Raw genomic sequence first — 21709 nt, 5'->3', positions numbered from 1 at the left:
GCAGTTCCCTTTGGCCAGCCAGGATCCCTCATCTGCACTCCACTGGCTCCAACAAGGAACTGACTGTATCTAGTTCTGCAGCTCATTTTATATGGCCCTCCTGGGCCCTGATTGGTTACTCCCTGCAGCCTCTCTGATTGGCTACTTCCCCCACAGCAACTCTAGCCTGCTTGGAGGACCTCTCTACTGCTCCTTTCCTGGGATGGGTGTGGCAGGACCCTGAGGCCTCGAGCAGGGGGCCTCTAGGCCTATTCTACCCCACCAGAGACCATCATAATTTTATCTGGGGTCTCTATAAGAAACAGTCACCAGATTTAAACAAGGTCCTCTCCCTGCTTCATACAGCAATATCTTTCATTTTCAACCCTTCATCTACTACCTGAGGAACAAGGATCCCTGGGAAGGGTCAGAAGCAAAGCAATGACTTTCCAAAGTGCAGTTTCCCATAAGGTGACCCAAGTGACTGAAATAAGAGATGAATGAGGACCTCTAATGTACTGAAGGTTCAGTTCTGTTGAAGTAGAGAGACGGTCAACCCGACCCAAGCCCAAGGGGACCCAATTACAAATGTAAGCAGAGTCAGGATGAGCTCTACCCTGATATCTGGTGGTGAATTGTGGCAAGTTGTGGAAAAGAACTTCAGAGGCTGATCTTGTTTGCATAGGCACACCCACCCCGCCTAGTCGGAGCCCACGGCAGGCCAAATGTTCACTTTGACTGCTGTGGGATCCCCAGTTTCTCTGTTATTGGGGCAGGAAGAATAAAGTGTTGTTCCCCTGATTATATGAATCAAGGGCAGTAGAACTGTCCTTAGCATTTAATGAAGAAGGGACTCACCATCAACTAAGTAGCACTCACTAGACAAGGGACATAGGTTCCAAAACCCAGTGAATAGAGAGAAAGGCTGGGGATAGGTATTTTTACCCGATGGCTTGGGCTCCTTTTGAAGGCCTGAAATGCTCATTACATTTCCTTTTCTCTCTCTCTCTTTCTCTCTCTCTTCACTGTGGAATATCAGAGCTAATCTTGATTTTATTAGGAGTGTAGTTACAGGCTGCTGAGCTGAATTCACCTTGGGCCAATGGTGCACTAGCACTGGGGTTCACCCTACTGCAAGCTGAATTCACTAAAGAGCCGAAATCATTGAGTGCTGTGTTAAGTAGTGGGGGTGGAGGCTGAAGATATATGGCTGAGCACTTCGTGGAGTGCAGCAGTTGGCGGGACAGCTGAAGTGGCTGACAGGAAGCCTGGTGGAGCAGAGTGGCTGGCAGAGTGGCTCACAGTGAAGGCTGCAGCAGAACCCCATGGAGAGGTTGGGCAGTTGGCCTTTGACCATGTAAGGTGCCCCTTAACACCCCTGTTGGGAGGGGGGCATTTCCACCCAGGCTGGGAGGTAAAACTCTGCAGATAAACTTTTGAACTTTGGGTCTGCACCGACCAGGGACAGAGACTTTGGGTTGTTGGACTTTTGGGTGATTTGGGGGTTGCTGGACTCAAGAGACTTTTGGGGTGTTGGACTTTTGGGACTTTGGGTGATTTTTTTAGGGTTGCTGGACTTAAGACCCTGAGAGGAAAAGGACACTGCCAAACTTACTTGGAGAGGAGGTCTTTTACTCATGGTCTATGTTAGGAATCCTGTTTGTGGTGTTTCCCCAACATAATGCCGCATTGTTTGCCTCCTTTATTAAAAGGCTTTTGCTACACTCAGACTCCATGTTTGCGAGAGGGGAAGTATTGCCTCCTAAAGGCACCTGGGGGGTGCTATGTAATTGTCCCAGGTCACTGGGTGGGGGCTCGAGCCGGTTTTGCATTGTGTTATTGAAACGGATCCCTTGGATACTGAACCCGTCCCTTGTTGCTGCCAATTCAGATGGGCAGAAGGGTTTCACAAATGTCAGGTTTGGGTTTCGTATGAAAACTCAAACTGTAAGATGGTGTAACCCAGCCCCAGCTCCAACACTAGCCCAGCCCCCTCAGAGCCAGGGAGAAGGGGTGCATGGAGACAGGGGCTGGAGGTGGGGAAGAAGAGGCTGAGCAGAGCCACATTATTTTGGGAACAGGGTGGAGGGCTGTTTTCCCTCCAGGGCAGGACCTGCTGCCAGTTGTGCAAAAGCAAGAGCAGGCATTGGGTAGCAAGGAGCCGGGCAGGCAGCAGTTATGGGTGGTCAGGGCGGGGAAGTGGGGACAACATCACACCACAGGTTCCCTGACCCCACTGCTTCCTCAGCCTTCCGTGTGTCTCTGAGGCCAAGGTGGGGGTCTTCCCCACTGCCTATCTCCACATCCACCTCTTCCAGAGTCCTGGGCACGGCCTGAGCTCCCTCTGCACCCCAGTCTCCTTGGCTCACACTCCACCCCAAACCTCAGCGCACTGTTCAAGGAAACCTGAACCCTACAGAATCCGACTACAAGTGTTGTGTTTGGGTCAGGTCAGGTCTAAAAACAACTTGACACCCTCAGGCTGGGGTCAGGTTTGGATTGACTGTGGCCTAGTCATGTTCAGGCTGGACGTTAAAATTAGGTTTGAGCAGACCTCTATATTGGAGACCTGCGGGGTAGCATGCGGTGTTTGAAACTGTTTACAAGTCACAGTTAACTTTTTGTACTTTCATTGTGTGTTTCTTTAAGAACATAAAGAAAGAAAGAAAGAAAGAAAGAAAGAAAGAAAGAAAGAAAGAAAGAAAGAAAGAAAGAAAGAACTGGAACTTTTCTCCAGACCCTTTTTGTCATTAAAGCGTTAACAAATTAAGAACCCTCTTCAGGTTCACACGTTTATTTTGTTTATGCAACAGACATTTCAAAATGGTAGCGGAAGGTGTTATTATATCTTCTCACTGAGGGAGTCAAAGCAATCCACAAAAGGGTTGGGAAGAAAACCATCGCAATGATGTAATCTTCAGTGAATGGGAAAAAGGCATATAATTAGGCAGCAATGTCATCTAAAAGGTTCTGCAAGTCAACAACCAAGTCCCAGCTTCTCAACATTCGAATGAACATGGGAAAGGAGTGTAAGGGACATGTGAGTTGCCTGCGCTATCTTATGAATATTATGTTTGACGCATCTGATCTTTATTGTGAGGCTTGCTAGATGGCTGCCAGGAGGTTAGTTCCAATAGGACTAGAGACCACGTAGGCTGGGAAGCAGACAATAATGCCTGATATCTCCTTGTTTTCTGGTACTTTAAGGATAGTCCTGGTGTCAGTGCCCTTGAAGTGCTACCTCCACCATGCTGGGTTCAGCACGGGCTGGTAACCATGGACGGGAGGACCAACAGGTGGGAAACTGAAACAAGGAGCTTTGGGAGTGGTTGAAAATCTGAGGCACTGGAGCTTAGGAGAGAGGGATGCAGAGGCTGCAGGGATACAGACCATTCCCCCCAGAACCAGCCGCCTGGATAAGCTAAACCTATCTAAGCTTCACGTCAGACAGACATATGCCAGCTGTTCTGTTACGCTTTGATTCCTGCTGTTCAGATTAAATGATACTTGGCTTCACAAAGGCTGGTTGGGTCATTGTTTTCACCCCAGTCTCAGCTCCCCGTGGGCAAGTCTGGCAAAGGGAGATGAACCTATTCAGGCCTGCTAAGCACTCACAGCTGGTAAATAGGTGTTGCAACCCGGGGACTGGGTCTAAAGAGCGGGAGAATTGTGGCTTTCCACCCCAGTGAGGTAAAGGCTCAAGCCCTCTCATCTGCACTGAGAGACGTCAAAGGTGCAGCTAGCCCTGAAGCATGATGAGGACAAGGGTAAGAGTGGGTAAATGTTGCAAGTATAGCTAGTAACCTTACATGCAATATTTGTTTTCCTGTATGTAATAATAATACTAAGCCTTTCTATAGAGCTCTTTGGCGAAGAGTTCCAAAGGCAAAAAACATGATTAGGCACCTACCCCATGTCCTTTTTGTGCCTTTCAAAGTCTCTCCCTTCCTTCCTAAGTGACAAAGTAAAAGCTTCAAGTTTAGAATTGGGGAAACTGAGAGAGAACGTGGGAAGTGACAGCCTGAAGATCATGAAGCCGGTCAGTGGCAAAGCCAGGAATAGATCCCTGCCTGCCTGCCAGAATTTCAGAGTACTGATCAATCCCCCTGGATCATACTGACTCTCAGTGAACTATCATAGCGTAATTGATGTTAGGGATAAAAGAGACAAATTAGGTCACAGATTCATAGATATCAAAGCTAGAAGAGATCATTATGGTCATTTTGTCTGAGCTCCTGCATTAAACAGGCCAGAGAATTTCACCCAGTGATTCTTGCATCAAGCCCATATCTTGTTTTTGAGCAATAGAGGATCTTTTCGAAACAAACAGCCAGTCTTGATTTAAAGACTCCAAATGATGGATTATCCACTGCATCTCTTAATAAGTTGTTCTGATGGTTAATTACACTCACTGTTGTAGCCTTTATGTTGAATAGTCCCAATTTATATTAAATAGTTAAAGATAAGGGTGAAATAAAACCCAACTTAGTTTTCTGGTTCGAGCCTCTAGGTAGGTTACAGAAAATGTATTTAGTAGAGGAACCCCCAGACAACACTTTGGCTGAAACAACCAATCTTTATTAAAAAGAAAAATGATTAGTTAAGCAAACAGGCATGCAATTACCACTTATACAGTCCTACAATTACACTTACACTCAAAGATGGAAAGGGATATCAATGGGTGATCAGTCCACTGAGAACAGAGTGATGGTACCCTTTAGATGTTAATTGCAGATCTCTACAATTTAGCAAGACTACTCCTTTTATACTATATTATAATGCTAATTAACATTAAACTGTCCTTTATAATATAATAATTATATATCCACCACCTTCTTATTGGCTCTTTACATTACACATTATTTAAATTAACATCCGCACCAATGTCCTTCCCATACTATCAATATAGGTAGCACTTTAATAAAATATTCTTAACAATTCTCAAAAACACTGATTAAAAACCTTACTTAAACCAGCTATAACTGAAACATAGTCCTGATGAATGTCCTCGAAAACTCTTACTTTCCCATACCACTCTGTCTCCAACTTATCTCTGACTTTCTCACAATAGCAACTTCACGTTCCCATCCTCCTCTACCCTTGGGCTAACTTAGACCCAAAATCTAACATCTACTTATTTCTGAACCTCACCACCTTATAGGCTACACTGTTAAAAAAAATGTAACTTATTTCTAGCCTGAGCGTCCAGCCATTGGATCTTTTTTCTGCCAGACTAAAAAATCCTCTTTGATCAGAAATTTCCTCCCCATTTACTTATAGACCGTCATCAAGTCACCTGTTAACTTTCTCCTTATTAAGATCAATAGACTGAGCTTCCCATCTAGTCCATCATGATGGGGCCAAAGAAGCATTGCACCTTATTATTTATGTGGATCTATATACATTTTATTATGCTCATACTGTATAAGCACTAACTTGCATTCCTTGTAACCCAATTTACTTGAGTAGGGTGGCTGATAGTTTGAGAGAGAGCAGATTTTTGTTCTCTATATCTACATACTCTCATCTGCAAAACCCTGATTACTAGTTATTATCTCAGCTGATCATGCCTCAACATCACAGCTTATGTTAGCAGGGACACTTGTGCAGCTAGATCAGAGGGTATGTTTTGTTTGGGGCTGGGAGCAAAGCACTCTCAATTAAGAAATGGGACTATGGCTCCTGCGTCCTCTGAAGCTAAACTGAGCCCAGGTCTGGGATCCTGCAGGACAAAGTGCTAGACTCATTTCCATGCAGGCATTTTTCTAAAAGCTCCTATCTTGTAGTTAAGATCATATGTTGTGTTCTGACCCATTGGACTGAAGCTAAAGCATCTAGTCCTATAAACCAAAATCTCATTCATACTAAAATCTGGGCTGAACATTTTCCTTCAACTATTTTTCAACAGGATATTGGGGTTTTGAGTATTTTTTTTAATTTTCAAAACTGTGTCTGAGTTCAATGTAAAAATTCCTTTTTTACATGAAAATATTTTAAATACGAGATGCAGTGCAGAGATGCAGAGTCCATTGAGGAGAATGGGGACATTAGGAGCAAACTACATATCCCATGAGGCACTGCAACTGCCTTTTTTGGACAAAATCTCTCTTTTCAAGTGTTTTGCTGAAAACTAACCAATTTCCATAGAATATTTTTTTTGACCAGTTCCCCTATGGCCCCAAAAAGAACAGGAGTACTGTGGCACCTTAGAGACTAACAAATTTATTTCAGCATGAGCTTTCGTGAGCTACAGCTCACTTCTTCAGATGCACAGAATGGAACACAGAGACAAGAGATATTTATACATACAGAGAACATGAAAAGGTGGAAGTATGCATACCATCAGGAAGAGTCTAATCAATTGAGAAGAGCTATCGTCAGCAGGAGAAAAAAAAACTTTTGAAGTGATAATTAAGATGACCCATAGAAGGTGTGAGGAGAACTTAACATAGGGAAATAGATTCAATTAGTGTAATGACCCAACCATTCCAAGTCTCTGTTTTGGCCTGAGTTAATTGTGTCTAATTTGTATATTAATTTGAGTTCAGCAGTCTCTCTTTGGAGTCTGTTTTTGAAGGTTTTTTGTTGCAAAATTGCCACCTTCAAGACTGTCACTGAGTGGTTAGAGAGGTTGAAGTGTTCTCCCACTGGTTTTTGAATGTTATGATTCCTGATGTCAGATTTGTGTCCATTTATTCTTTTGCGTAGAGACTGTCCGGTTTGGCCAATGTACATGGCAGAGGGACATTGCTGGCACATGATGGCATATATCACGTTGAAAGATGTGCAGGTGAACGAGCCCCTGATGGCGTGGCTGATGTGATTAGGTCCTATGATGGTGTCACTTGAATAGATATGTGGACAGAGCTGGCATCAGGCTTTGTTGCAAGGATAGGTTCCTGGGTTAGTGTTTATGTTGTATGGTGTGCGGTTGCTGGTGAGTGTTTGCTTCAGGTTGGGAGGCTGTCTATAAGCGAGGACTGGCCTGTCTCCCAAGATCTGTGAGAGTGAGGGATCATCTTTAAGGATAGGTTGTAGATCTTTGATGATGCGCTGGAGAGATTTTAGTTGGGGGCTGTAGGTGATGGCTAGTGGCGTTCTGTTATTTTCTTTGTTGGGCCTGTCCTGTAGTAGGTGGCTTCTGGGTACTCTTCTGGCTCTGTCAATCTGATTTTTCACTTCAGCAGGTGGGTATTTTAGTTTTAAGAATGCTTGATAGAGATCTTGTAGGCGTTTATCTCTGTCTGAGGGATTGGAGCAAATACGGTTGTATCTTAGAGCTTGGCTGTAGACAATGGATCGTGTGGTGCCTCCTGGATGTAAGCTGGAGGCATGTAGGTAAGTATAGTGGTCAGTGGGTTTCCGGTATAGGGTGGTGTTTATGTGACCATCGCTTATTAGCACAGTAGTGTCTAGTAAATGGACCGCTTGTGTGGATTGGTCTAGGCTGAGGATGATGGTGGGATGGAAATTGTTAAAATCACGGTGGAATTCCTCGTGGGCTTCTTTTCCATGAGTCCAGATGATGAAGATGTCATCAATGTAGCACAAGTAGAGTAGGGGCGTTAGGGAACGAGAGCTAAGGAAGCATTGTTCTAAGTCAGCCATAAAGATGTTGGCATACTGTGGGGCCATGCGGGTACCCATAGCAGTGCCACTGACTTGAAGGTATATATTGTCCCCAAATGTGAAATAGTTGTGGGTGAGGACAAAGTCACAAAGTTCAGCCAACAGGTTAGCCGTGTTTATGTCTATGGCCCCATTATACCAATACAGCTGTGCAAAGGAAGCGGGCTTTGAATGGATGTGGAATGAGAATCTTACCCATATGTATTATTGCATGTTGCTGATAAAATTATAGGTAGGTTACTCTGGGGTTTGCAGACGCATAACTCCATTGTTTTTTTCCCTTTACAGAGTTAACCGAAAACGTACCCTTCTGTGAAGTTCTGGGGTCATGTTAATGGAAGTATTTGCAGCTGTTGTAACAACTATCATATTACATCAGGCCAGGTGAAAAAATATGATATATTAAGGGACATATTTTCAAAGGTATTTATGTGCTTAAAGATGCAGATAGGTGTTTAGTTGGATTTACTAATGTACTTAAACAGGTCACAGGTCAGATTTTTAAAGGTATTTCAGTGTCTAGTGGGACTTTCACATGCATCTAGACACCTAACATCCATTCAGATCAATTAACTTTAGTTCTTGAGGTTCTTTTGTAAAATCCCTCTAGAAGAATAAGTGAATCTTTAGGCTCTTAAATGCTTTTGATAATCTGGCCCTAAGTAAACACTGAATACAGTTAAAAGGGGTGGAATAACAAGGAAATAGTTGTAGATTTGGGGAAAGGAGATGTTTCTTTTTTGGTTAATCTTCCTTCTTTCCTTTCTTTCCTTCCAGAGAATACATGGCACACATGGAATGGAAAAATGAAACATCCATCACCAAGTTCATCCTTTTGGGTTTCAGGAACCTGAACGAAGTTCAGATTCTGCTTTTTGCGCTGTTTCTCGTGATCTACATTCTGACCATGGCTGGGAACCTCCTCATGGTTGCACTAGTTGTGTATGACCAGCAGCTTCACACCCCCATGTACTTCTTTCTGGGGAACTTGTCTTTCCTGGAGACCTGCTACACTTCAGTCATTTCCCCCAGGTTGCTGGCTGGGTTCCTGGTAGAGGATAGGACAGTCTCCTTCAGGGACTGTATTACACAGTTATTTTTCTTCGGAGCTTTAGCTTCCATAGAGTGCTTCCTTCTTGCAGTCATGGCTTATGACCGTTACTTAGCCATATGCAACCCACTCAGCTATATGGTTATGATGAACCTCAGGGTCTGCCTTCTGTTGGTATCTGCCTCCTGGATAACTGGTTTCTCAGCCTCGGCTTTAGTAGTGGGGATGGTGCCCCAGCTAAACTTCTGCGGCCCCAATGAAATTAATAATTTCTTCTGTGACATGGAGGAGCTGTTCAGATTATCCTGCACAAAAAGCCCTCTGGTGGAAATGATCATTCTGGTCTCCTGCTCCCTGATAAGCCTGGTCCCTTTCCTCTTCATAATTGTGTCTTATGTTCTTATCCTCTCGGCCATCCTGCAAATTGCCTCTTCCACCGGGAGGCAGAAGGCCTTTTCCACCTGCGCCTCTCACCTGCTGGTCGTGAGTCTGTATTACGGGACCCTCATTATCATGTACATGACACCATCAGTGGAGCTGTCCCCAGGCTTCCATAAAGCTCTGTCTCTCATGTACACAGCCGTCACCCCAATGTTTAACCCCATCATCTACAGTCTGAGGAACCAAGAGGTGAAGGGGGCCTTTAGGAAAGTTGTGTTGCAGAATTTAGGCATGATTTAGGCTGTGATTTTCAGAATGGCCTCAGGAAGTTTAGCTCCCAACTCCCATTGGCAGATCAGTGCCTAATTTCTTTAGACCACCTTGAATAACCTAGCTCAGATCTCAACAGAACTATGATGATTGCCTGCAATCTTAACTGGATTTATTAATGATCTCTTTGACTGGGCCTTTCTTCTTTCCCAGCCGTCACTTAGGATTTCACAACACTTGGCCTGAAAAAATTCCTGTGAGGTTAGAAGCAGAAAGTTTGAGAAGGGACTTAAATCATGGCCCTTATTGTCCAGCTGGGTTTGAAGTGTCTTTGCATGGTTGCAAAATGAAATGTGGACACTAAATTTTGGTGTCTTAGATGTTTCTAAGATCTTTGATTTCCCTCATGGTATTTCCTCCATGCACACAAGAACAGCTCCTCCCCCGAGCTTTACCTGCACAGAGACTCGCCCAAAAAAACAGAACATGCAGAAAAAGTGTTGTGCATGACCAAGTATTCAAGGCTGAAGGGAGGGTAAAGCAGCTGTGAAGACATGTTTGAACTGAGTCCCTCTTCTTGGTCTGAAACAACATGGCACTGAATAGCTGAGGCTCTAATACTGGAATTTATCCTTGACATAATATGAAGTCTGTCTGAGATTTTCAAAGGAGTTTATGGGAGTTAGGCACCCACATCCAACTTTAATTTGGGTGCTTAGTTCCCTGCGCTTGCTTTGGGAATCCTAGCCTTCCTGATTGCCAGATGCCAAGGCTGTTTTGGGTTGGGAGTACCTGAGCTCAAGAAAACCTCTTCCACCAAGTGTAAAAAAGAGCAAACTTCAGAACATCTGAAACCAGGCAGAGGACGACAGTGGTTTGTGCAGAAGGATAAACATGCACATTTGTGTGTGTACGCACAATTAATGTAAACATCCTAGCATAGTCTATATAACCATTGCATTTATACATCACAGTATATTGTCCACATCTGGGTCCCAGAAGTAAGCATTTCCATCAGTAAGTATTCTAAGGAAAGCTGTCCCACATTTCCGGTGTTCTCCATCCTGAAGCTAGTGGGCCTGGATCACAAACAGCACCCCCTTAGGGTAAAGCCCTAATTTTCATCTCATGACTATGGTTACAGTTTGAGGTGCAAGAGATTTGAGTCTCTACTCAAGTTTTTCTCTCTTTGAATACTCCTTGGTGGAATATACTTTCCTAGTCATTCCCCACAGCCTGTCTGTCACCATCTGAACACTACTGCGGTCCACTGCAAGTTGTGTCTTTCTTTGCAAATGTGTTTTTAATGGCACAAAACAATATTTATAGGCAAAATCTCCATGAAAACACAGCCCTATATGTTAATTAAATTTATTTTACTTCTGCATGATTTTTTTTAATCAAGGTTTCGCCTTATAACAAAGAGAAACATTAAAATAGAACTAGTCAAAAGAAGAGGAATTGTGTTTTATTTGGGTAGCAGATTGGCGAGAGGCAGGGAGAGTGCCATGGTGTCTCTTTCTCTATTACATCTAAGAAATGGCTTCAGGGCCCCTTTCCCTGCATTAACCTCGGAGCTGAGTGTGGGATGTTGCTTGTTTACTCTGTCACCACATTACAATCAACTGGAGACCCTCGGCTGTGATGGCTGTTAAGAGATGCATGGAGAGAGCTGCAGAGAGGTAGCCATTTGCAGTACACGCACAAGAAGAAGTTTGATCACTCCTACAAAACTGCATATTCAGGAGCGCCACCTACTAATGCCTCATTCATTAACTTTTGACATAGATACAGACATGTCTCATTTATAGAACACTCTTGTAATGCAGCACAGTGTCCCCTGCTGAGGTGGGGGTGGTGGGGTCCAACCATAACCAGTGGGTACAACACTCCATTAAGATGAATGGTGCAGTTCTCTCCACTAAGAGCTACTGTCTCGGGCTCTCTGCAGACTCAGGCAGATGTTGCTGTGTCGATTACACTCAAGGCAACTGTCCCTCTCTGAGCACGATTGTCTCTGGCTCTGTGCAAACTCAGTTATGTGTTGTGGTGTTGGTAATTCTCAGGGCAACTCCCGCCTCTCATAGATATTGTCTCAGGCTGTCTGCAGACTCAGGCAGAGAGGATAAATGTGTCTTTCTCCTTTCTTCCCATAGAGCTCAGAGAGCTGGTGAATGGATAATCTGTATATTTAGGCCTGAATGCTCAGACCAGGATGGAGAGGCAGAGCAGAGGAAGAAAGAGAGAGAGCGGCCAGCTAGTTCACATGAACTGAGGTCTGATGGCCAAGGGAGGGCACAAACTAAGGACCGTGTTTTCAAAACAGTTCAGCACAGTAGGTGATGAGCTGTGTCAAAACTCTGTCTCTAAGTGCCACTCAAGAGTTGCTGGCTGATGGACATTTTTGAAAACCCGGCTCTTTTCATTGCCTAAATGGGAGGGGAGTTTTGGGGGAAAATCTGTCGTCAGTTGTGGGTGCCAGGTTGTTGGAAATCTGGCCCTTAGGGTGGGATTTTCAAAAGCACCTAAGTGATTTAGCAGCATAACTCTCATTGCTTGAGTCATTGGGACTTGGGCTCTTAAATAGCTTAGTGGCTTTTGGAAAATCCCACTCTTGTATGTGTCCAGCTCAGTGCTGAAACATCCCAGCCGGGGAGCTATATTGTGGAACACAATGGAGTGCAGAGCACTGTCTTTGGGTTGCAGCCCTCGTGCTATCTGAGCTCCTCCCAAACATTAATGGATTTTACCTACACAACGGCCTTGTGACAGGGCTATAACAACATTTCATTTCTGTTTGACATTTTAAAACAAAAACTTTCCTTTCATTTTGAGAGGTCAATTTGAAATGAAAACTCCTTCCCCCCCAGAAAACTATTTTTCGCTAAAATACAGATTCTCTGACAAAAATTTTCTGTTATGTAACCACACTTTTAGATTGGAAAAAGATGTTATGGGGAAAAAAATCACCAGAACTAACAAACATGGAGGTATTCATGGTTCCTGTCCTAAAGAAATTAGAGTCCAATGGAGTGATGTGTAGTAGGCAGGATACATTGCAAAACCTGGAGGTGAAAGTAATTAGGTCATGCTATTTTTCATTCACTGATCTGATTGCAAAGGATTTGAATTTTTATGAGAAAGAGGGACATGTTGTCATGAAAATATTCCCATTTTTCAACCAGCTCTATTCATTTTATGTGAAGCATGTGAAAAGAAATCATCCCAGTGAAAATGGGAGAAGAGGGTGGTGTCTTTGTTAACTGGGGCCGGCAGTGCATTTTGTCAATACTAGGCTGGTATGGGCAGAGATACGGGACTCACATGGATGGTATTGTGGTTAAAAGCATTGGACAGGGACAGAAGAGATCAGGCTTCACTGTCTTCCTCTCCACAGACTTTCTGGCTCACCTTTGGCACATTGCTGGGGCTAAGTTTTCCCTATCAAATAGGAGTTGGGTACCTAACTCCCCTAAGCTCTTTTAAGAATCTCAGCCTATTGGTTGACTCTTCATTTAGCCCAGCCCATATCTTTTTAAGTCAAACTTTCACAAGAGATGGATTCTGAGTAATATCATATCTTTATTTGCTTAGGCAAGATCCTGAGCTGGCATACCTCAGTGTAGCCCTGTTTATTTCAGTGGAGTTATGCTGCTTTCTGCCAGCTGGAGATCTGCCTCTAAGGCCTGGTCTACACTAAGAAGGGGGGTCAAACTAGGGTATGCAAATTCAGCTACGTGAATAGCGTAGCTGAATTCGAAGTACCCTAGTTCGACCTACTTACCCGTCCAGACGCGGCGGGGTCGAACTCCATGGCTCCCCCGTCGACTCCACCACCGCCGTTTGCAGTGGTGGAGTACCGGAGTCGACCGCAGCGCTTCCGGAGTTCGAACTATCGCGTCTAGATCAGACGCGATAGTTCGAACTCCGAGAAGTCGAACTCACCGCGTCGACCGGGAAGGTAAGTGTAAACGTACCCTAAGGGTGAATTTCAGCTGTGTGCAGAGCTCCAGCACCATTTCCTACTGTGTTTAGTACTTAAGTGAAATTTAAGGTCTTTCCAACTCGACAGTGAGTGAAATTTGAGGAGAACAAAATCACTTTAGAATATGAACACTACGAGCCAGAGTTCCACTTGATGTAAATCCATCTAGCTTCATTGTCTGAATGGGTCTTGGTCAATTTATACCAAGGGTTAGATTCCCAAAGGGATGTAGGTATTGTGATGCTGAGCATTAAATCAGCTAATTTTGTGTGCCTAGAAAATCACTGAGATGCACAAAACCTGAATTCAGTGCCCGGACTCCCTCCAAAATGAATGGGGAGAGGTAAGTACCTAAGAAAGGGATTTTAAAAAACCAGCTTGAGAAGTGGTTCCCTAGCCAATGAGAGATGGTGAGGAGAGAGGTGTATTGAAAACCCTGCTGCTGTCATAGAGTTCAGTTCCTGTATCCTCTGGGGGGAGGCACCTCCTGCTTGGGATTCTCAGCTGGGAACCCTCTAACCCTATCTAAGGTGTTGTTACAAGAAGCAGGGGGTGGGAGAGAACAAGAAAGAGTTAGGAGGAGGAGACTGTTCATAATTTTTATCCCAGTGGTTAGGGTAGTCGCCTGGGATATGCCCCTTCCCATGTGGGTGACCTCCCTACTGGGATATAGGATACCTGATGTGGATCTCTCTCAATCTCTCCTGTTCAAGCCTAAATCCCTTTATGAATATAGCCCTAGCTAGGGATTACACCCATTGGCTCCAGTGATTAGTATTATTAGAAAACCCTAGTGATTTTAACAGCGATCAATCCAATAAGATGCTACAGATATTAAATATGGGTTTTTAAGAAAATACCCTAGAAGAACTACAGCATGTAATAGACAAAGATCTTCTATGTACAGATTTGGCAAGATCCTCAGCTGGTGTCAATCAGTCATACCTCTATTGTGGTCAGTGTCCCAGATTAAAGTGAGATTGGGATGGGAAGAAGAAAGAAAGAGCGAGAAGGCGTGAATGACTGTGTAGTCTGGTGTTTATAGCATTCACCCTGGATGAAGGAGACCCAACTGAGGATTTGGTCCAAAGTGTCAGTGAGATATCTGAGCAGAAAAACGTCCAGAACAATGGTTATCCATCATTCCATGCGTTCTTATTTATAAAAAATAAAAACATCATCGCTACTTGAGAAACTTGAATTTCCCCACATTTTTCCTAGAGCCCTTTTCACCTCCTTGTTTTTCAGGCTGTAGATGATGGGGTTTAACATGGGGGTCAAGACGCTGTACTGGATGGAGAATATTTCATCCAGAACCACAGAGGAGACCGAGCTGGGTTTTATGTACTGGAAAAGAGCTGTCAGATACAACAAGCTGACCACAATCAGGTGGGAGCTGCAGGTGGAGAAGGCTTTACGCCTGCCCTCCGCAGAGCGTATCCTTAAGATGGTGGAGATGATGTGAATGTAGGAGATCAGTGTGAGGAGGAAGGAGCTCAACCCAAGTATCACAGTAGAAGTGAGAAGCAGCACTTGATTGAAAAGAATCTCAGTGCAGGACAGTTGTAATAGTAGAGGGAGCTCACAGCTGAAATGGCTGATTTGATTGGGCCCACAGAAATGCAACTTGAGGGCAAAAACTGTGTTAATTGTGGCACCTAAGAAGGCCATGGTCCATGCACCAATCACCAGCTGAACACAGATCGCTTTGCTCATTGTCTGCACATAATGCAATGGGTCACAGATGGCAGCGTAGCGGTCATACGCCATGGCTGAGAGAATGAAAATTTCTGTACCAGCTGAGAGGAAAAAGAAGAACATCTGGGCAATGCATCCATCAACAGAAATAGTTTTTTGCTTTGCTCGGAAGTTCATCAGCATATTAGGCACCGTGACTGAGGAATAGCAGATATCAACAAAGGATAAATGGAAGAGGAAGAAGTGCATGGGGGTGTGTAGGTGAGGATCAGCCCTTATGACCAGCATGATCATTACATTCCCCACTAGGGTGACTAGGTAAATAACTAAAAACAGCAGGAAGAGGAAAATCTGCATCTGTGGGTCACTGGAAAGTCCCAGGAGGATAAATTCACTCACTGTGGTTTGATTTTCCATTAATATTTTTTCAGGAAACTGTGACCTGCAAGAATGAAAGGAACACATATCATAAAGGTAAATTGAAGTGGCCTGTGGTGAATATCCGATCAGTAGGATGAATGTAAAGAGGGCCCTACTCCAAATGTGTGTTTTAAATGGACAAAATAGACTAGAGTCACAACGGATTTAGGCCCCTAACTGCCACTTTAGGTGACTAAATCCCAGAATCAGGCCCCACTGGGATTCACAAAAACCCTGCTCAGCAGGGAGATTGGGACAGTGTGATATGGGGCTCCCTCAGTCTCTCCTGTTGAAGCTGTTCCACTGGGGTTAAATAATTAAAGAGGCATTGGAGAAGGGGGATCGAATTCTCGGTCTCCGGCATTGGGGGAAAGTGCTTTTGCTATCAGGCTATAAAGTCATTCTCTCTCTCTCTGGCCTGCTAGCTCTGTAATCTGCCCCCCGACTGCAGTGGATCTACAGCTGATTTACACCATCTGAGGACCTGGGCCTTTGACTTAAGCATAGCTATGGCCAATTTGCACAATCTGGGGATCTGACCAATTCTATAAAAACAATCTCTTTGTCTGTTAGATTTTGTAGATTTTGTAGTTGTTTAGAGTATTTTGTTGAAAACCCTATTGAAGATCTGTTTTGTCTTATTGGATTTATCCCTATTAAAATGCATAGGATTTGAATAATAATATTAATTAATAACAATAATAAATTAATTAATAATAAAGGCCTAGACATACTGGTTTGGCACCCAGCTGGTTTAGCCTGCCAAACCAACCCAATATGAAGAATACAGGCAAATCAATCATTTTTATGAACAGCATAAAGAGGGACATCATCAGAACTTAGCTTGTCCACAGGCTTGTTACCCAGCAGGGTTTGTTGTGTGGTGGTGGGTTACCCCAAGTCAATCTCATACAATTGCCAAAACAACCTAAGAAATAGGAGATCATTGTCAACAAAAGTGAAATGTGCTAATAGTGTAAAGCAAGAAGGGATCCGATGGCTCATAGATTTATAGACTCTAAGGCCAGAAGGGATACATGTGATCCTCTAGTCTGACCTCCTGGATAACACAGGCCAAAGAAAATCCATAAAATTGTTCCTAGAGCAGATCTTTTTGTTTGTTTGTTTGTTTTTGTTTGTTTGTTTTTTTTTAAAGAAAGACAATCGTGATGGATTTTTGCAAAACTGGAAAAGAGAAGCTGGAGAAAATGAATGTTCCAACCTGGAAGGAGAGAAGCAATAACAATACAGAAAAAAGAAATGACCAAACATATATTCAGCAGACAGCGGAGAGCTTTTTCCAAAGAGGAGAATGTACACAAATGGAGACTGAAAGCCTGAAAAAGGAGATTAGTGGTGTGTAACATTTGGTAGAAGCAACGATACAGGACAAATAGCAGCCACAAATGAAAGAAATATTGAAGACAAATATGAGTGAAACAGCACCTGAAGAAAATACAGGAAATATAAATGACTTGTTGATTGAGATCATACAGAATGTAAGAGACATGGAGCACTGAGCAACGCTACCAAGAATGAAATCTGTAGACCAGCAAAGACTGGTTAATATCATGCATGCATTGAATGAAGCGCTCAAGGAAGCAGCAAGGCCAACAAGTACTAGCCAACTGAATTATATCATTTATGCTACAGCTGCCAATAGCAGCTCTTCCTTTTAACATCAAGCATCTGAGGATATGAACCACCAGAAAACTTCCTATATTCAAGAAGCTCCATGGAAATGAAGGATAAACCAGAAAAAATAAGTATTTATGTTGAGATACCAATCTACTGGATGAATTTGACAAAAATCATTCGAAGGGAAAAGAAAAGCGAATAGCCCTGGAGGTGAAATATCAGCTGAATGAAAGGGATGTGAGAGTTCTGAAGGAACAATGTAAACAGAAGCTGATTGCTCAGAGCCATTGGCTTGAAGATATTCAGAACAAATTTGTCAGTAGCAAGAGAACATACCCTTTATGAGAGACCCTAGGAGATTCTTTGATCTGATTAAAGTTAAAAAGCAGAACAGGAAAAAATAGAGAGTCAATGAATAATGTGAAGGAGTTTCAGAGCTATTGGAATGATATCAGGTCTGAGGATGTACAGCATAATCATAGAATCATAGAATCTCAGGGTTGGAAGGGACCTCAGGAGGTCATGTAGTCCAACCCCCTGCTCAAAGCAGGACCAAACCCAACTAAATCATCCCAGCCAGGGCTTTGTCAAGCCTGACCTTAAAAACCTCTAAGGAAGGAGATTCCACCACCTCCCTAGGTAACCCATTCCAGTTCTTCACCACCATACTAGTGAAAAAGTTTTTCCTAATGTCCAACCTAAACCTCCCCCTCTGCAACTTGAGACCATTACTCCTTCTTCTGTCATCTTCTACCACTGAGAACAGTCTAGATCCATCCTCTTTGGAACCCCCTTTCAGGTAGTTGAAAGCAGCTATCAAATCCCCCCTCATTCTTCTCTTCTGCAGGCTAAACAATCTCAGTTCCCTCAGCCTCTCCTCATAAGTCATGTGTTCCAGCGCCCTAATCATTTTTGTTGCCCTCCGCTGTACTCTCTCCAATTTATCCACATCCTTCTTGTAGTGTGGGGCCCAAACCTGGACACAGTACTCCAAATGAGGCCTCACCAATGCTGAATAGAGGGGAATGATTACATCCCTCGATCTGCTGGAAATGCCCCTACTTATACAACTCAAAATGCCATTAGCCTTCTTTGCAACAAGGGCACACTGTTGACTCATAATCAGACAGCAGACTTGATAAAAATGTGAGAGAAAAATTTTGAAAGCACACAATAGAGGAATACATAGGTATATCAAAGAAAGAAATAGATGAAGTATGGAGAGGAATGAAAACTTGGAAAGCACCCAGACTAGAATGCATGGATTCTGGCTGAAAGGTCTAAGAACACTTGAACACCTTAGTAGAAGTTTGAAGAACAGATGTCCAGGATATATTGTGACAGGGAGAACCAAGCTCCTGGTGATGCACAAAGCATTGAATATCAATCAAGACTTGGACAGGATTCACATCTGATGATGTGATGGAGGAAATGGTCTGCTATCTGTGGAGGAAGCAATTGACAATGAAGTATATAACATCAAATTATATGCAGAGTCAACCAGTTTAAAGATCATCTGGTCGCGATAACAAGCGATGACTGAGCTGCATCGCAGCCCAAGAAAGCATGAAAGAAAGGAGAAAGCTAATTGCCAAAGAAAGGTTTGAAAGATTTACAAAGAAATGAATGGACAGCCAGTGGTGGAGAGGGATCAAACCCGTTAGTGAGAGAAGATTAACAAACTCATGGCTTTAAAAAAAAATACCTCAAAAGAGAGACAGAGAACATGATTAGGAGAGCACATGAGTATGGCTTAATGATGCACAAAGCAAAATTGAATGACAAAACTGCAGAATGTGTTCCAAAAATGAAGAGACAGAGGAGCCTCTGTTGAGCACTTGCAGGAGCCTGGCTGGGAGAGAAGATATGAATGGATACAATGCGGTTGCCAAGTGTCTCCCTTGGAGCCTCAGTGGCACATATGGATTTAAACAAATCATGCGCTATTACAACCACCGAATTGAAAGTGCTCTAGAGAATGAAGAGATCTGGCAATTGTCACAGACCGAACAGTGCAAGCAAAGAGGCTGGACATAGTTGTGGAAAAGAAGACAAACAAGTCCATGTTGACTCATATTGCCAGACCAGCAGACAGACACATAAAAAAGAAACAAGGAGAGAACATGTCAAAGTATCAAGAACTTTGCCATGAAGAGGAAATATTTTGGAAAACTAGAACAAAGATGTTCCCAGTGATTATTGGAGCACTTGAAGTGACCCTTCAGGGTTTGCATGAGCAGCACAAGAACATGTTAGGAATGCAAGACATCATGGTCAGTGACCTCCGGCAGACAGCAATCACCGGCATTGTGAGGATTTTAAGGAAAGTCAAAGGAGAACAAATGTATTTGAGCATCTAAAAAGCAGAAATTCTGCAGAGGGTTTAACAGAACTCCAGACTATCCAAACCTACAGAGTCAGTTTGGCATCAGGATTTATTGATGACTCCTGGGGATACATTTTAGACAGTAGCTTCCCCTTTTTAAGCTTAAATATCTTGTATGTTTTGAAATCTATTTTATTTTTGAAAATCCCCATTATGTAATAGTGAAGAAGAATAATAAAAATCATAATAAGTGAGTGTGTCCAGCAAACATCCTCTGGGTACAGTGACCTAAATTGGAAAGTGGGGTCTGTTTGAAAATTAATGGGACTTTTGTAACTAAATCAGTTCAGCTCCTTTGAAAATCTCACCCAATGGGACTTTTGACTCAGTATCCTGCACGTCTGAATATCAGGCTGTTCATACAGGAGAGAATCTATCCTGTCCCCATGGAAGTGAGTGGCTATTTTGAACTTGATTTTTAGTGAAAATGGCAATGAAGGCAATCAAACAAATGCCTAAGCAGAGAGACGGCCTTGTGCTAAAACCTGAATGTCAACAGAGGCAGATTCTGTGCAAAGTGAATTCTAAAGCTAAACCCCTGCTCCAGAGAATGTCCTGCCCCTAACCTTGCCACCTCCTAATAGTATTTCTCAATGACCAGTCTGTGGGCCTGCGCTGGTCCCTAAGATCCCCCTGACACAGTTTAGGAAGGCAGCAAGCTGGTCCCTCATATCAAACAGGTTGAGAAACACTGCCTTCACACACACACACACAAATAGATAATACTGCTACATGCACCAACTGATCCCAATTGTCTCAGTGCTGCCGAGAGAGAGATGGGTGATTCAAATCAATGTGTTGCCAACCAGGGCCCCGTGCAGCAACTGACTCCCTGTCCTGTGAACACACTGCTGCATCCAGGCAGAAGTCTCATAGACTCATAGAGTCAATGGGACTCTGCAGAGAGACTAACCCTGGATAAGGAGAGCAGAATCTTACCCTTTCAAATGGAAAGGGTAAAAAAAAAAAGATTAAGAAGGAATAAGATGTGAATCAACTCACCTCCCTTTAAAAGTGGATTATAAATCTGGTGAGATCATTCTGACCTGATCTCCTCTTTCTGTTTTCTTAGTCTGTTTTCTACCTTCTTACTGATCTCTCTGTCTAATCTCTCTCTCTCTCTCTCTGCCTCTGCATACAGCATCCAAGGAGATCCAATATTCTTTACCCAGAGCAGCGAAACCCTTCAGGGTATGTAAGTTTATCAGTGAGAGTGAAGCAAAGAGCCTTTCTTTGGCTGACTCCAAGACAAAGAGCTGATTTCTTGAGAGCTGATTAAATGTTGTCCTGTTCCCCGGGGACAAGATCCCTGAAGTTCACTCACTGTAAAAATCTCCTAGTAACATTGCACTGTGTCAGCGCTTAAGCAACACTCTGTAATGCATAAGAATGAGATCACTGAGGCTTGGAGTCTCAAAAGAGCCAGAGTGAATTGGGTATTCAAATCTCAGGGACAGTCAATACAAAGGCAGGTATTTAGGCTCAGATTTTCAAAGCAGCCTAAGGAGCTAGAAACCCAAATACCAAATCATTTCATCTCCCTGACACTCCTTTGAAGAGCCTAATCATACTATCTAATAACCACTAGAGGGCAGCAGAGGAGACAGCATGGGAAATACCCGGCCATCCTTAGGCATCACAGATAGGTGGATACACAGGTTAAGGGATGTGAAAAGAGCAGATAGACTCTGTCAGATGTCAGGACAGAATAGGAGATGAGACAAAGGAGTAGCTACCCTGTATAGAGCTGGGAGACATTTTTCAGACAATAGCCGAAAACTGCAACTTTGGTCAACCCCATACTATTTGTGAATTGGACAGAAATTCAACAAATGGTTTCACCTGGAGGAGAACAAAAGTGTAAATTCACAAAGCAGCTCAGGGAACCTTAGTGCCTCCCCAGTACCTTTAACTTAGCAGTGAGGGCATTCACTTGGAATTTGGGAGACCGTTGATTAATTTCCCTCTCTGCCTGACGGGGAGCAGAGATGGGAAGTTAGGTCTCCCATCTCTCAGGAAAGTGATTTAATCTCTGGGTTTTAAGGTATTTTGAGCATAAGAATGGTCCATCTAGCCCAGTATCCTGTCTCTGACTGTAGCCACTGCCACATGCTTCAGAAGAAATGAACAGAACAGGGACATTCTGAATGATCCACCCTCTGTCATCCAGTCCCAGCTTCTGGCAGTAAGAGGCTAGGGACACCCAGAGCATGGGGTTACATCCCTAACCATCTTGGCTAATAGCCATTGATGGTTGTATCCTCCATGAACC

The 21709-nt window shown here is 43.4% G+C and overlaps 1 protein-coding gene and 1 pseudogene across 1 annotated transcript; one reads left to right on the top strand and one right to left on the bottom strand.

Annotated features, from left to right (window-relative positions):
* The first annotated feature begins 8401 nt into the window (after positions 1–8401).
* On the top strand, positions 8402–9340 carry LOC123345348 (olfactory receptor 1020-like). The gene has a single exon (XM_044982137.1). The coding sequence runs from the start codon at positions 8402–8404 to the stop codon at positions 9338–9340; it is 939 nt and encodes a 312-aa protein (XP_044838072.1).
* A 5138-nt stretch (positions 9341–14478) lies between these two features.
* Positions 14479–15410, bottom strand: LOC123347030 (annotated as a pseudogene).
* Between the last annotated feature and the right edge of the window lie 6299 nt (positions 15411–21709).

This window comes from Mauremys mutica, chromosome 12 (assembly GCF_020497125.1).
Source record: "Mauremys mutica isolate MM-2020 ecotype Southern chromosome 12, ASM2049712v1, whole genome shotgun sequence".
In the NCBI taxonomy this organism is placed as follows: domain Eukaryota; kingdom Metazoa; phylum Chordata; order Testudines; family Geoemydidae; genus Mauremys; species Mauremys mutica.
Note: the sequence above shows the minus strand (reverse complement) of the source record. Positions and strands in the feature narration are given on the sequence as shown.

What these genes read in the sequence shown, in the direction of transcription:
- LOC123345348 (XM_044982137.1), top strand. Translation starts at nt 8,402, where the DNA reads ATGGAATGGAAAAATGAAACATCCATCACCAAGTTCATCCTTTTGGGT.